This window comes from Pantherophis guttatus, chromosome 2 (genome assembly GCF_059756535.1).
Source record: "Pantherophis guttatus breed Tessera chromosome 2, ASM5975653v1, whole genome shotgun sequence".
Classification (NCBI taxonomy): Eukaryota; Metazoa; Chordata; class Lepidosauria; order Squamata; family Colubridae; genus Pantherophis; species Pantherophis guttatus.
The window spans coordinates 169,846,280-169,862,097 of NC_142064.1; the positions used below are offsets into that span (position 1 = coordinate 169,846,280).

The window sequence follows — 15,818 nt, forward strand, 5'->3', positions numbered from 1 at the left end:
TCTCCAGAACTGGTCAGAACCTGCTGAAACCCACCTCTGAAGAAGAACTGATGGCAGGTGAACTAAGGCAGTTACAGAATGGAACCCACTTGATAAAAAAAAGTATCCACATAACCTAAAACAAGATGGAGTGATGACTTCAGCAAGTATTGCAGGCCCAATTGGCAAAAGAAAGTTAAAGACCATATTGACTGGAAATATGCAGAAGAGGTGCAGTGGATAGACAATGGCTAGAATGAAGATGAAGTCAATTTATTTATTTCTTTGTTTTTTTTATTAAATTTAGAGACTCCATCCATCTCACTCTCAGAGCAGCTAAACCTCTTTCTTGAACTCTTATTCCAATAATATATATGCTGCAATTGAGTTGCAATTGAAAGAAACTAATTCTTTGCTACCATCTAGTGGTCATTAAGAAAAGATATTGACAGTGATTTGGGGGGAAATGATTGGGCAGAACACCTGCATCCTACAAGCACATGTTTCATATGGTGATTGGTGGCAACTTTTTCCATGGTTGATTATCATCATCACTTTCATCCAGAGAAATGAACCAAACACTATTCTTACAATGTTGCACGCATGGACAGCAGCACAGCATGACCCTGCTCCACATGGGTGGTAAGGCCACACAGTGTGGACAGCACATTTTATGCTAACATGATTATTTTCCAGTCCTAGGATGGGAGGAACACATGACAGAGGAGCTGTGTGGATGAACCCCTGTACAGATGTTTAAATACAGGGAGGAATAAGTCAAATTATATGACCCAAAAGTCCCAATGTCTCTGTACACGGTATATAGGGAACAAACAGAAACAATGTAGTTGGTGTTACTGATTCCTGGTGTTCTGCCTCAGCTCCGGATTCCCGAGGATATTGACACACACCAACGGTCCTTATCAAATTTATTAAGTAGCAAGAATAAACCAAAGTCCGGCAAAGGTTGGCAACCAGTCCAGAAAACAAGATACGATAAGACTTTTCCAAAAATGCTCTGATAATTACAAGTTGTTTCCAGCAAGAAACTTACTAACGGCGTGTGATTTAAATAGGCTAAGGGAGTGGCCAATTATCCTCAAGCCTTACTCTCGAGAAGACCTCCTCCTCCTGAGTAGCCACTCCTGCCTTTTGGCAGCCCTGCGTGCTTGAGCATTGATAAGAGGCTCCTCCACTTCGCTCTCTCCACTTGAAGGAGCTTCTGGAGGTTCTGAAGGCCCTGGCTGAATCTCTGCCTCTGGCACCACATCCTCTTCAGCCTCTTCGCTGTCCGACACGAGCGCCAGCTGTGCAGGCTGCTGGCATGACACCACACCAGCCTCCTCATTGTCGGGATCAGCCACGATCTGCGCAGGCCATTGGCGGGCCACAACACCTGGTGAGACAAAATTCATCAGTGGAATAAGAGAGTTGAAGAGTATAACTTATTCAAAATGAAGAAGCCAGACAACATGTGAAGAGGAATGGTGTTAAATGTGAAGAAAATGCACATATATACTGAGATCAAGGAATCTGAGCAAGAGAGCCAGTATTTGGGGGAAAATACACAGAAGGGAGAACAACAATGATACTATTGCTGAGGTATATTATAGACCACCCCATAAGGCAGACATTTTTGATAATGCTTTCCTGGAGTTGAATTCATGGAACCTTCAGGGAACAGAGACATAGTAATCGTGGGAGACTTCAACCACTTGGACAGGTGATGGAAAACTAACTCAGCCAAGATTGTTACTCCTCAAAATTCTTAGTGATCTTGCTCAATGTTTTATCTTCCAGTTTGTTTGTTTGTTTAAAACATTTATATAACTGCCCTTGATATTACTAATAGAGACAAAGTGGTAGAGGTAGTGGAAAGATGTAGGAACTTTGAGAATGACCATATCATATTAGGCTTCACTATAATGCAGGCACAGGTAACTAAACAAAGTCAGACTAGTATTTTAGACTTTAAGAGAGCTGACTTCAACAAATTAAGATAAACAATAGAAAGCAGGAGTGAAATCCAGCAGGTTCTGACAGGTTCTGGAGAACCAGTAGTGGAAATTTTGAGCAGTTCGGAGAACCGGTATTGGAAATTTTGAGTAGTTTGGAGAACCGGCAAATACCACCTCTGGCTGGCCCCAGAATGAGGTGGGAATGGAGATTTTGCAATATGCTTCCCTTAGGAGTGGGGAGGGAATGGGGATTTTGCAGTATCCTTCCCCTGTCACGCCCGTCAAGCTATGCCCACCAAGCCACACCATGCCCACCAAGCCACACCATGCCCACCAAGCCACGTCCACAGAACTGGTAGTAAAAAAAATTTGGATTTCACCACTGATAGAAAGTATTCCATGAATGGAAATCCTAGAGAAAAAAACACTTCAGATTGCTTGGAAAACTCTGAAAAACAAAATAATAGAGGTCCAAATGAAAACAATACCAGAGAGAAATAAAAACAAGAGATACCTGACAAGACTACCATGGTTGCACAAAGTCTCTGACAAGCATAGGAATAAGAAGGACTATATAATATAATAATGGAAAGAGGTGCTTGGACCTAGAGTGGAATAGCAGCAAATAATTTGAATCTGCAAGAATGGAGTCAGGAAAGCTAAGGTTCAGATTGAGCTAAGAATTGCAACAAATATAAAAAATAATAAAACTTTTATTTCAATATATTAGGAGCAAAGAAAAAAGTCAAGGAAATGGTTGGTCCATTAATGGGGAAAATGGCAAGAAGGTGATAGGCAACAGAAGGAAGGCAGACCTGCTTAACTCCTTTTTTTTTGCATCAGTCTTTATGTGGAAAAAATAGTCCAATTTATCAAAAACAGCAATGTGGGGAATAGAAGAAAAATATAGATCAAAATAGTTAAGGAATTGGTTAGAGAACCCGTAGAGAACTTATTCTGGACAAGTTCAACTTTCCCAAACCGAAAATTCTCCTAGACCAAATGGTTTTCACCCCAGGGTACTGAAGGAGCTGGCAGATATGAACTCAGAATCACTTTGATTGCTCCTGGAGCACAGGAGAGCTGCATAACGATATGTTCCAATCTTTAAAAGTGGGGAGGAGACTGGATCTAGGAAACTATAGACCAATCAACTTGACGTTAATATCTGAGAAAATCCTGGAAAAGGTAATCAAGTACCAGGTTTGTGAGTACCTAAAAATGAACAAGTAATTACTAGAAGCCAGCATGAATTTGCTATGAACAATCGTCCCCAAAATTTTTATGGTTTTCTTTGATAAAGTAACTACATTAGTTGGCCAAGGAAATGCTGTGGATATAGTATGTTTAGATTTCAGTAAGGAATGTGATAAAGTAGATCATAGCCTACTTCCATGTAAGCTGTAAGACAGAACAATGTGGGATGGAAAGTAGCACTAATAGATGGATTTGCAGTTGGCTAATCAACTGCACTCAGCTTATGGTTCTTAATGGAAATACATCTATGTGGAGAAGAGCATGCAGTGGTTGCCTCAAGGTTCTACATGTGCCCAGTGCTCTTCAACATCTTCATAAACAACCTAGATGAGGTGATTGAAGGAGTGCTCATCAAATTTGCAGATGACACAAAACTGAACAAATTGCTAATACTTTGGAAGATAAGACTCAAGTTTCAGAAAGACCTTGAACACTTGAGAATTGGGTTCTATTTAACAAGATGTAATTCAGTGGTAAGAAAAGGATGGTCCTGACTAAGGCAGAGAGCACAGGTGCACAGGTATAAGATAGGCAATAGCTGGGTCAACAGTAGTGCCTATGAGAGGGATCTGTGGTTGTTCTTGAGTCGCTAAGTCATGTTCAACTCTTTGTGACCCCATGGACTATAGCGTGCCAGGTTCCCCTGTTCTCAACTGTTTCTCAGAATTTGATGACATTATCTAAATATCTCATCTTCTTCTTATCCCATTCTTCTTTTACCTGTAATCTTTCCCAGCCTCAGGGTCTTTTCCAGTGAGTCCTCTCTTCTCATTAGGTGGCCAAAGTATTTCAGCTTCAGTTTCAGTATTCAGCTTCCTTGTGGACCATTTGTGCTCAAATATGAGTCATCAGTATGCTTCAGTTGCCAAAAAAGCCAGTAGGGTCATGAGCTGTATCAACAGAGAGACAGTATTAAAATCAATGAGACTGACAGTACTGCTCTATACCGTACTGGTGAGGCCGCATTTGAAACACTGCATCCAGTCCTGGTCATCACAGTACAAAAAAGAAGCCAAGATCCTAGAAAGAGTGCAGAGAACAACTAAGATGATAAGGGCTCTGGAGGCTAAATACTATGAAGAATAGCTAAAGGAACTTGGCATGTTAACTTGCCAAAGACTGAGTGGAGACATGATAGCAATCTTCCAATATTTAAAGGGCTGTTGAAAGGAAGAAGCCATTGATTTATTCTTCATAGCACCTGAGGGTGGGACAAGAAGTAACGAGTGGAAACTCCTCAGAAGGAGAGCCAGGAAATAAGGGGGAATTTCCTGACAGAACAATTAAGCAGTGGAAGAGCTTGCCAGCTGGAGTTGTAAGTGCTCCATTGCTGGAGGTTTTCAAGAAAAAATTAGACAACCATTTGTCAAAGATGGAGTGGAATGATTGGAAACCATTGTAGATGAGTGGTCCTTGGTGCTCTCTGAGCTTGGTTGTTTTCTTGGATACATTTCATTACCCAAACTAGGTAACATCATCCGTGCTAGTAGCTGATGTTGCCTACTTTGAATAATGTAAAGTCTGCAAGAAAACAAACAAGTTCAGAGAGCACCAAGGACCCCTCATTTCAACCCTGAGCTACAAATATTCTTCTTTATTGGTACCATTGTAGATGCAAAGGCAGATTTTAAATGAGCCAAGAATTAAAAGGGACAGGTAGAAGAAATGAACAATGGGTATAATGACCAAAGAAGCATCTCAGCAAGTAAATAATATCTGTAGAAAGGTAGTCAAAAATGGTAAATACAGAAGGAACATACCTCTCAGGTATTTTGTTTCATGTTGAATATATTCTCTCTTGACTATGTCAATAAGAGAAAGAAGACAGGGAATGGATCCACATCATAGAGAAGACAGATAATAATAGGTGACAGGCAGAGGAAATGCTCTTCAACTTCTATTTTGCTTGCTCTTTTCCTCAAAAAGATCTATGAACACATTAACTTCAGCAGGGATAGAAGGGATACATAAAAGGCTAATTTTATTTATTTTATTATTTATTAAACCAATTTATACAGCTGCCCATCTCACAAATACCTTTGGATAGTGTTCAACAGAGCTATAGTTCATCAGACAATCCTTAATCATTTCATTCTTCTTTATACATATAATATAGGTTGGCACGCTTTTCCTTCCCTCACAACCCTCAGAGTCCTGGTGAAGCCTTCTCATTCTCCTCCTTGGCTGACTTGCAAAACTCTCTGCCACTTTGCTTGGGATGTAGATGAATAAAGGGAGCTGTGGATTCTGAGGAAAACTATATTCCCGCTTTCAATTCCAGCATGTCCCCAATGGCCACTTGTAGAGAAGAAGAGGGCTTACCCATTGGTTACAGGTGCCCTCCAACCAGTTCTACCTTGCCAACTGTCATTCAAATCACGCCTTCATCTTTCTCTCATTGGCCATATTGTTTAAATTTTGTCCTTGGTTCCAAAACAACCAATGGCTGGTCATCCACCAGACTTGTCATCAGCCAATTGGGCATAGGGACAGAGGGAGGTGGGAAAGAGGGCAGGGATACAGCTCTCTCATCTTCACTTGTGACACACAATCTATGGGTTTTATAAGAAGTGTAATCAAAGGCATGGTGGCACTGAAACAGCTACAAAGTTTCCAAATTTCATTTCCACAGGAATCACAAGGCCTCTCATTCTGTAAGTGAAACTATTTGAGTTGCCTAGATTCAATAATTCTTTTTGTGCACTCTCCAATTTCACCAAATTGAAGGTTACAAAGTATCAAACAAATACTAGACTTTTAGTAGTGTACAGATATACCAACTAAATCAACTCAAGATGATTTAGGCACTCCTGATTATTATGAACAAGTATAAAATTTCCAGGCTGGGTCAATTATATTCAAAAGTCCAGAAGAATGTTGTGGATGTTATCTTGGAGACCCTATTATCTCTGATAATTCATAGAACATGGGAGTAGTGCTAGAGTGCTGAAGAAGAGCAGATGTTGTTCCTATCTTCTTCTTCTTCGTCGTCTTTTTAAAGAGGAACCAGGAAACTGATGTCAATTTCAGATTTAACTCTCCTTTGTTGATAGAGCAATATGATAGACATAATGTATCTTGACTTCAGCAAAGCATTTCACAAACTCTCCCATGAGATCCAAGTCAAAGATAGCAAAGTGTGGGCTGGACAATGCGATCATTAGAGAGATGTAAAGCTGACTGAACAATTGCACCCACTGACTATATACCAATGACTCTGTCAAGTGGGAGGAGGTGATAAATGGCACATTGCAATACTCCGCTCTAGGCCCTGTGCTATCCTATGTATTTATAAATTACTTGGATGAGAGCTTTTAAAATAGGGCTATATGTTTGCTGAAGGGAAAGAGATGGGAAGGGTGGGTAGAAAGTACTTGAGAAAACAACATCAAATTGCAGGAAAACCTTGACAAGCAGGAGCAGTGAGTGGAAACCAGCAAGATAAATGTCATCACCGGTTAATATGCAAAGTACTGCATCTAGTTTAGGCATGGGTTTAAGATATAGGGGCCTACTGCCCAGCAGTACATGTGAAAAGATCTGAGTAACCTGATGGATTGCACACTAAACATAAGTCAACATTATGCTGTAGCTGCATCAACAGTAGTATCGTATGCCTCTCTCCATTCTATGTTTCTCTCATCACATCTAAAATATTACTTCCAGTTCTGGAGACTGTGTTTGGAAAGAACATTGACTAACTTGACCTCACCCATATCCAGAAGTTAACAATCAAGATAAAGGTCTTGAAAGGGGAAAAATTACAGACACGGTTAGAAGTGTTGGGTATGTTTAACCTACGGAAGAGAAGATTGTGGGGAGACTGTCATTTGCATGATGTCATGCAGAAGATGGGGCCGAACTGTTCCGAGTTGTTCTAGTAGACAAGAAACAATGGTTTAAATGACAAAGAACTAGATTTTGATTAGATATCAGGAAGAAGAAAAAAACCTTGAAAGAGCTTCTCAGTAATGGAACAGACAATTGGTAGCTAATTTACCAGAACAATTGGGACCAGAATTTTCATTGCTAAACAAGGTGGTTATTAAGTAAGTTGCACCCAATTTTACAACTATTTTTGCCATGATTGTTAAGTGAATCATTGCAGTTTTTAAGTGAAACATTGGTCATTAACTGAATCCTACTTCCCTCATTAACTTTGCTTATTGTAAGCCAGTTGGTGCAAATGGTAATCTCATGACCCTCGGTGACTGCAACCATCATAAATAATGCTGGTTTTGATCACATGCATTGGAGAACCAGAGGGTTGGAAATTTAAAATGTTGAGTCCTGACACTTTGGGATATATATGAGACATCTCCTGCTGCTAATTAAATGCATTCTAATATATGACTACCTGCAATCAGTATGAAACCAATTTATAATAGTGGCAAAACATGTGATAAACTCAATGGACACAAAGTTAAGACAGAGTTATCCTTGCCACAGCCTTTTCCAATATAATCTGTGTCCCCCTCTTCAAACTCAGATGTCTAACATTTGCAGAGAGGTACAAATTTTTGGAGGAGGCATTGTGGCTTCAATTCAGATTGAAAACATAAGGAAATAAGACAATTGTTTCTGTAGAAGAAGCAGTATCAGGATTTATCTTCTAAACAATTTCAGAGATAGAAGAGACGTGGAAAACTTGGTAAATTTGTGGTTCCTGTGAATAACAAAAGCATCATGCCATAAGTTTTGTCTCTTTTAGGCATGTATGTAACATCATGACACATGTAAAAGAGAGGGGGCTTGTGTTACAATTCTGCTTTTATCCTTCTTTTATCCTTTGCTGCCCCAAAATATGTCTCTGCAAAGCCAGGATAGCTAACCAATGTAATGACACAGCATGACTTTGAGCCTATGGAGGCCTTACCCATTCCACAAAATATATAGGCAGATTCCTAAACAGAAACAAACAAACTGAAGTGCAAGTCCCTTACTTTTCTCTATGCTTGGTTTTTTTGAAAAGAAAAGATTATCCATACAAGTTTAGGGATCCTTCCTTCCTTCCTTCCTTCCTTCCTTCCTTCCTTCCTTCCTTCCTTCCTTCCTTCCTTCCTTCCCTCCCTCCCTCCCTCCCTCCCTCCCTCCCTCCCTCCCTCAATTAAAAGTCTTTAGCCCAGACATTTCTGTTTGTATGTATTATTAAAAGATTGAGATACAATGATTGTCTTACCTGTATATGACATGTGGTGCTTCTGCTTTTTTCTGGATTGACATTTTTTTAAAAAAATCTTTAATATTGTCCTTAATTTTATAGCAGCAATTCTCAGATGCCACCATTAAGATTGAGCCCTAGGGCTTTTCACTGTGCCTCCCCATCCCTTGAGCCACATATTTATTTCTATTAAGAAAACCTACAGTGATATTAGCTAAATGGCATTTGTTTAGAGTTAAGTGTTTATGATGGATTTTCCAGGATACATATCTCCCCACCCCCAATCATAACTTCTGTAAGTTATGAGAAACTTGCTTTTCACCGACATTTCCATACATTTGCCCACAAGTTCAAATAACACTTTTACAACTTATAGAAACAATTAACATACCATTAGAACTTATCCAGAGCCTTGACAATTTACTTCCTATGGCTCCATGAACTCTTTTGGCTTCACATTATGACTTTCCTTCCTGCTTCATTTTCCTTCTATGCCTTTTTTTGCCCACAATCCATTATTGCTTGATCCAAATTCAGTGTTCTTCAACTGTAAAATGGAAGTATTTACTACCTGGTTAGATGGCAATAACTGCAGAAAAAAAATGAAGCAGCAGTCCAAGTTTATTGGTAGGATTTGATGATGGAATTCTTGATCTCTGATGAACATCTATTATTAGGGTTTTTAATGTTTTTTTTAATCCTTGTATGCTGCGGTGTCTTTGACAAGCAAGCAGTTCTAATTTGTCATTATATATAAATAAATACAAACAGCCCAGTGTTTGCAGAAGTTAGTGCAAGACAGGAAAAGATATTACTAAATGGTAATATGAAAGGTAAAAAAATAGCAAAAGCATTTGGAACCAGCATTGCAGGGAGCAGGGGCATACCTAGGATGGGTCATCAATGTCTAAATAGTGAGTGTAATTGAGCAATTGGGACCACACCTCTTTTTAACATGTGCTACATGCATTGCCTGCATTTAAAAGGGGGAAGGCTTTGATTCTCCAATTGCACCTATTGGTTTGGCATGGCCTTCCCTGAAAACACCTCTGGTGGGAAGTCCCACCAACACTAGCATAAAAACTACTCCTTAACAAGAAGTAAAGATGGTTGAGGATGTCTGCAAATAATTCAGCTGCCCGTGTAGAGGATGAAAAGCTAGAACATTTGTTTCAAAGAGAATCACCCAGTGAATTTGGCTAGAAGGTGAATTGTTGCAGAATCAAGGAGAGAAGATAGAGGTTTAGGGGCGTAGCCAGAAAGCGGGAGAAGGGAAATGAACAATATGCAATTCTGTCCCAAAACAAATTGCCATGGATGGAGGGTGAGTTTGGGCTTGAGTTAGGACAGAGTGGATTTTAGAGCTGGTCTGAACCCTTTAGAGCTCTCTACTGGTGGAAGGCTTGGCAGCAGGCAGAGTAAATTCAGTAAGAGCTTGCTAAGTCTTTGCTCCGGTGAATGCTTAGGGTTATCAGGGCAGCGTCCACGACTCAAGAGGCTACAATAATACAGTAATTCGAATGTATTTAAAATGCTGCAGTTACCCAGGCAGGAACTAACAGCAACAGTTAGCAGAGAGGATGGGCAGTTCTCATTCCAAAACCAGACCTGCAGTCCGAACAAAGTGGATCCAGATAAGCAGCATCCCTCAGAAAAGCCACCCAGATGTTATCTACCTCCTTCCAAAGGAGGCCTCCAGATGTGAGGTACCACCACCCACACAATAAGCAGCCTTTGTAGGGAAGGCTAGAAAGAAGGAACGGCCTTCTTGTGGCAATCACCCTCGAAGTATGTATCCATCCGGCGCCAAACCTTTGGTGCGGGGAGGGTTGTTTGCAACTGTCCATCCTGTTTGCGGGTCAAGGAGAGGAGAGTGAAGACGTCCCCGCTCCCAAAAGGTTAATTTGCTGTATTCCTTCCCGACGGCAACGATCGTCTCATTCCAAGACTTCCTGGTCTTCTTGACGGAAATCCCCGCTCTTCGGCCAGCCCGGGTCAGACTCCGTAGCAGCGATGCTCATCGTCTTCTTCCTTTCTTGCCTCGGCCGGAGTTAGCGGCTTCGAAGGGCTCCGCAGCGTCCATCACACGTCAGAAAGAGGCGGACAGAAGAAGGAAAGGGGGGGGACTACAGTTCCCAGAGCCCCAGGCTGGGCAGCCGCAGTGCGAGCCGTTACTCCCCCTCCCCGCCCGGTGTTAAAGTAGCGCAGAGAATCCGGGCTGGCGCCGATGAGAAAGAGGGGAAGAGCCGGGATCGGAGCGCAGCACAGCACAGCACGAGCGGCCCGGTATAGGCCAGGCGCGAACGCGAAAGGCTTCGGGGCCGATCGGGCGTGCTCGCTCCGCCGCGGCTGCGCTTATTGAGAGAGAGAGAGAGAGAGAAAGTGACGCCGCTGCGCACCGAGAGGATGCAGGAGGCTGCGCTGTTGCTGGCCGGCGGCTGCCCTCCTCCTTTCCCGCCGTTGCTGCAGTGCTAGAGTCCTCCTTCGCTTTCTACCCTGCAGAAGAAGGGGCCATGTAACCGCCTTCCTCCGCCTCTCCCAGCCCGGGATAGCTACCGATCCTCCCACCTCCTTCGTTCCGCTGCGCTCTCCGGCCAAGGGCGCAACCATGAAGAAGCAATTCAACCGCATGCGGCAGCTGGCCAACCAGACGGTGGGCAGGTAAGGAGCCAGGAGCGGGGTGGCAGGGAGAGAAATGCCCCTGGCTTCGGGTTGGAGCGCCCCTGGTGCACTGCGCCTGCGGGGGGGGGGCCGCCCGTGCAGGACAAGGATTCTGCGGGGCGTGATGGTCAGTGGACTTTGCTAAGAACCTCCGTTACAAATTTTCCTTCGATTTTGCTAGTTAGTCCCTTTGGGGTATCTTTTCCTTTGCATCCTTGCAAAGCACAGCCTTGCCCCCAATTCTCGGTCATGGCTGCTGCTGTTCTAACCAGCCTAGCGTGTTCCAACTGGGTCACCCAGGTGTCTACTGGCCTCAAGTGGATAGCCAGGTCCAGCTGTTCAAAAGGAGTCTTACTTGCCTAGTCTTTCTGCCCCAGTTTTTGGCCTCTTGCATTGGCTTGCTTGTCAACAACTGCCGACAAGTCCACACCAATTAACCAAGCTCTTAATCAAAGGAAGATTTAGCCTTTAGCTGATTTAGGCTCCGAGTTAGGTGATTTCTGAACCCATGGCTCTTGATTTACAACATCTAAAGATGCCGATCCTGAGTTGCCCTTTGTGGGGGGAGAAAAGGAATTTTGACTTGTAGTAACATAGTTCCTCCTCCTCCTCCCCCAGTGGTTCTTGAAATGGTTGGGTCAAGTCACCAGGTATTTCATTGAATGAGACTGTTTACATCACTGTGAAAAGGGTGGGGAAATGTGAAATGCTAATTCTGTTTGGGTTTGGGTTTTTTGTTTTTTTAAATATGCAGAGATAAAGTCTGCAGGATTTGGGGAGGAGAGTTGTTTTAGTGTTGATTTGTTTCCTGGGCAGCTGCCAGGTTGACTTTTAGAAATAGCCATAGCAGAGCCCCTTTCCAGCAATTGGTACCTTGCTTTTGGGGCACTGGCACTGCAAGATGCTTTTTTAGCTGCTGGTGTGGCTGCCAGAATTAGACTCTGGTGGGAAAAAAGCCAGGCAGGCTCTGATGTGCTGGCTTGGTTTGAGTCCAAAGTCTGGACTTGGCTTAGTGTGATTTCTCCTGCCAAACCTTTGAGAATTAGCCTATAATCTGTACAGAAACAGAACCCCTCTGCCCTCCCACCCAAGAGGAATGAAGAAGATGAAGAGTCCGTTAAGGATAGGGTGGAGCTGAGCAGTGATTAGAGGATGTTGTTACTCAGAAAAAAAAATACATCAGACAGTCTCTCTGGGCTTTGCTTCCTATAAATTTTGCAGACAGGTCTTAATGACAGAAATCACAGAAAAATCATAAAGCTTTGCTTTCATTTAGTTGTCCAGATGGACAAGCCATCATTTATTCATGTTAGTCTATCAGACCGATAGGCTTCCATTTTTACATTCCTGATTCCTCCTGGTAGCAGCTGGAGACCATCTTTATATTCCTTGTCTGAGCAGATGACAATGAATGATGCTGTTTCTTGCAAGCTTGAGCAAAGGGCTACTGGAGCAGTTCTGTCTGCCCACAGCTTGCAGGATTAAGGATGCTTTTATCCCTTCTTCGTTTGATAAATGTAGATGGCCATTTTGCTCTGTTTCCTTTTTTTTTTTTTAACAGCTGGTTCAAACTCAGGATTCTAAGCACATATCAAGTCTTGGTTTTAATTGCAATCCCAGGAATGGCCCTGCTGTGTAGCTAGCTTTTGATCCATGTGCCTAACGCTATTCCTCTGTGTGCACCCCAACGAACATTTCGTTTCAGACCAGAGGGAAATTATGTTGTCCCTGCAACAAAAGAGTGGGCTGTGCATATTTTCCCTTCTTAACAGTCCATTTGCTTAAGATTGCCTTTCTGGAAGGGTCATTTGGCTCTGAAAGCAAATAGCTATTGAAGCAAGGGCATAAGTGTGTTTTGATGGGGGTGAGGAGTGGAGGGAAGTAGAGCTGCTGCTGTTGGTAGGTCTGGTATATAGGAATAATAGCAACTAATTTGCTGAACAAATGACCTAGATTAGATACTATGGTAGGAGATGACTTGATTAGGGACAGGATTGATGGGAGCAGCAGGGCAACTGTACAATACCCAGAGATAAGTGGAACCAAGTAATGTTACTATTTAATCCATGTTGCTCACCTTACAAATCAAGATACATCTAGAGCAATTCTGGAACTTCAGGAATTCTGTCATAAAACAGAATTTTTCTAATTTATAGATTACAGCAATTGCATATTAATGTTCTAACTTTCACATTAATTGCAAACACATGTAAAGACATGTATGTCAGGTGATAAACCCAGATATGTGATGGTTTTCTACAGTACCTGGCCTTTGCCTGACTTTTCAAAATGAGCAGCTGTTTTAGGTATATTTAGATAAGCAGCAATCAGTTGTAGTGATGCAAGTATCTGCAGAACCTGTGTGTATTTTGGTTCTCCCCTGTGTGTTAGCCAGCTTTTTAAAAGCTCGAGTGGGTGGGGAGACAGAAAAAGTCTTATTTGAAAAGAATGGATATAACCTAGCATCCTGATTTAATTATTTCTGGGTTTCAGAATTGTTGTGCAGATCTTTTAAAATCATAACATAGATTTAGAATCAATGGAATTTGAAATTAGTTTTCTTAATTGAGCACTTGAAAAAATAAATGCCTATGGTTTCCAGAATTATGCTTTCCTGAAACTTTTTTGTTACAGAATTACTGAAATTGCCAGGGAACCTTGCTTTGATTCTTGGCTTCTAGAAACCTCACTTTGGTTATTATGAGAACACAGATCTTTGCAGATCCAGCTAGTCTTTTCATATCGTAACTGCTCATTAATACAATCACAAATGAAGAAATGGAAATTATTGCACATAAATATCTGTTGCTTTTCTTTGAATAAATTATTAGAATACTACTATTTCTTAGATATGATTCCTTGTCTTCCGTTAGGGACTGTACTGCCCCCTAGTTACCTTACCTGAAATCCATGAGTTTTAAATTTGTTTTTCCATGGAGTAGGATGTATGGTAGATAACCTTGTGCCCTGCAGTCTGTTTGTGATGCATATGTATCATAAAGCAAGTGATGTGCCATAAAACCACTTAGTTAATGCTCAGGAAAGAATGGGAAATGTTAGGGAGGGGCAAGATAGTTGAAGAGGGTGCAATGGTAGTGCTGATGACAAACATAGATCAAATTCTGGGTAATTCTGGTTATAAGTGGCTTAAGTTTTTATATGTTCTTCATAAATAAGATGTTTGGCCATGATGTGTTGCCCTGCATTATTTCCATCATATTTTGAAACCTGATCTTGGAAAGTCTGCAAGATAGGAGTTTAGTATGCTGACAACAAGGTCCTTACCTTTGATATATCTCTAAATGAGTCACATCTCTGTGGTTGGGATTTCCCAGAAATCTTTGGTTAACACATTAGAAAATCACATTTATGTTGGCTACAGCTTATTAGATGTGCTATAATAGCTTGCTAATACAGATACAAATGCTTGCCTTCAGAAGTTGTGGGTGCTCCATCACTGGAGGCTTTTAAGAAAAACAGCCATTTGTCTGGAATGGTATAGGTCTCCAGTTTGAGTAGAGGGTTAGACTAGAAGATTTCCAAGGTCCCTTCCAATTCTGTTATTCTATTATATTCTGAAACATCTATGTTTGATAAGCATTCAGAATTAAATTGCTAGTGGCTTAAGTTATCCAGGGGAATCCAGGTAAGATTTGTTCTATTTACCTTAATACAGGCACTGATAGCAATAGCAATAGCACTTAGACATATACCACTTCACAGTGCTTTACAGCCATCTCTAAGCGGTTTACAGAGTGAGCATCTTGCCCCCAACAATCTGGGTCTTCATTTTACCCACCTTGGAAGGATGGAAGGCTGAGTCAACCTTGAGCTGGTTTGGATCGAACTCCTGGAGTCAGCAGTGAGTTAGCCTGCAGTACTGCATTCTAACCACTGCACCACCACAGCTCCTTTGATTCAGCAAACTTCATGTACAGAGACTGCACATATGTTGGATGATCAGATACTGGGGAGAAACAGCAAGAAGGGATGGATAATGATATCATATTTGGCTCCTGCAGATGTAACATTTGATAATTGATTTCTTTTTTCCTCTGCTTGTTTCTTAAATGAATTCCTGTGTATTACGGTATTTTAGATGGTTGGTTGGTGGTTAAGGCACACTACTAGACCATTCATTGTTTGTGATTTGGTACCTAAAGAGCCTTGATCTCCATGACCTGAGTTAGAAGAGATAAGAACTATGTCCCTGTTGACTTTTCTTGGTCTTTCTGTGGATTTGTGAGTGGCTCTGTGGGCTGTAATCCTGCTCCTGCATCTAGGGACCCACTTAGGATAACTTTTATGAAATGGATATGATTAACCATAGCATCTTCCATTCAGATGCTGTTGTTATTCCATCCTAAATACTTTAGGACTCAAACATCTAAAAAAAAGGCCCCCTGCCATATCAGCTTGAGAGGCAGATGAACCTTTGAGAGGCTGGGGCTTTGGAAGCATTGGAATGCTGTCCCAAGTGAGATGCATCCAGTATAACTATTTTTCCTTATCCGTGCTGACTTAAAACAATTTTTTCAGTGTGACATTTTAATTGCTATGGGCTTTTTTTTTTTTTTAATTTGATTTATATGCCGCCCTTCTCCGGAGACTCAGGGCGGCTTACAGTGCATTAAGCAATAGCCTTCATTCTTTTGTATATTTTTACAAAGTCAGCTTATTGCCCCCACAAACTGGGTCCTCAATTTACCTACCTTAGAAAGGATGGAAGGCTGAGTCAACCTTGAGCCTGGCAAGATTCGAACTTACTAATTGCAGACAGCTGGAGTTAAATTACAATGCAT

The 15,818-nt window shown here is 41.6% G+C and overlaps 1 protein-coding gene and 1 long non-coding RNA gene across 17 annotated transcripts in view; one reads left to right on the forward strand and one right to left on the reverse strand.

Moving 5' to 3' along the window:
- Positions 1–242: 242 nt before the first annotated feature.
- On the reverse strand, positions 243–10,305 carry LOC117660152 (uncharacterized). Of its 3 annotated transcripts, none has more exons than XR_015732510.1 (5): positions 10,168–10,305; positions 8,747–8,902; positions 4,955–7,860; positions 3,915–4,084; positions 243–1,375 (listed from the first exon to the last, which is right to left on the reverse strand). It is a non-coding gene; the product is annotated as an uncharacterized LOC117660152 (long non-coding RNA). The 3 variants fall into 3 exon arrangements; XR_015732508.1 differs by lacking the exon at positions 10,168–10,305 and adding an exon at positions 8,374–8,405 and having other exon boundaries at positions 4,955–5,122; positions 8,747–8,965; XR_015732509.1 differs by lacking the exon at positions 10,168–10,305 and adding an exon at positions 8,374–8,405 and having other exon boundaries at positions 4,955–5,137; positions 8,747–8,965.
- Positions 10,306–10,891: 586 nt separating this feature from the next.
- Positions 10,892–15,818, forward strand: part of ARHGAP44 (Rho GTPase activating protein 44) — a 111,601-nt gene continuing 106,674 nt past the window's right edge. For all 14 annotated transcript variants that reach the window (XM_087887280.1, XM_087887277.1, XM_087887285.1 and 11 more), the window contains exon 1: positions 10,892–11,016. In XM_087887280.1, the coding sequence (XP_087743406.1) occupies positions 10,964–11,016 (53 nt within the window). In that variant the 5' untranslated portion in view covers positions 10,892–10,963. The remainder of the gene's footprint in view (positions 11,017–15,818) is intronic.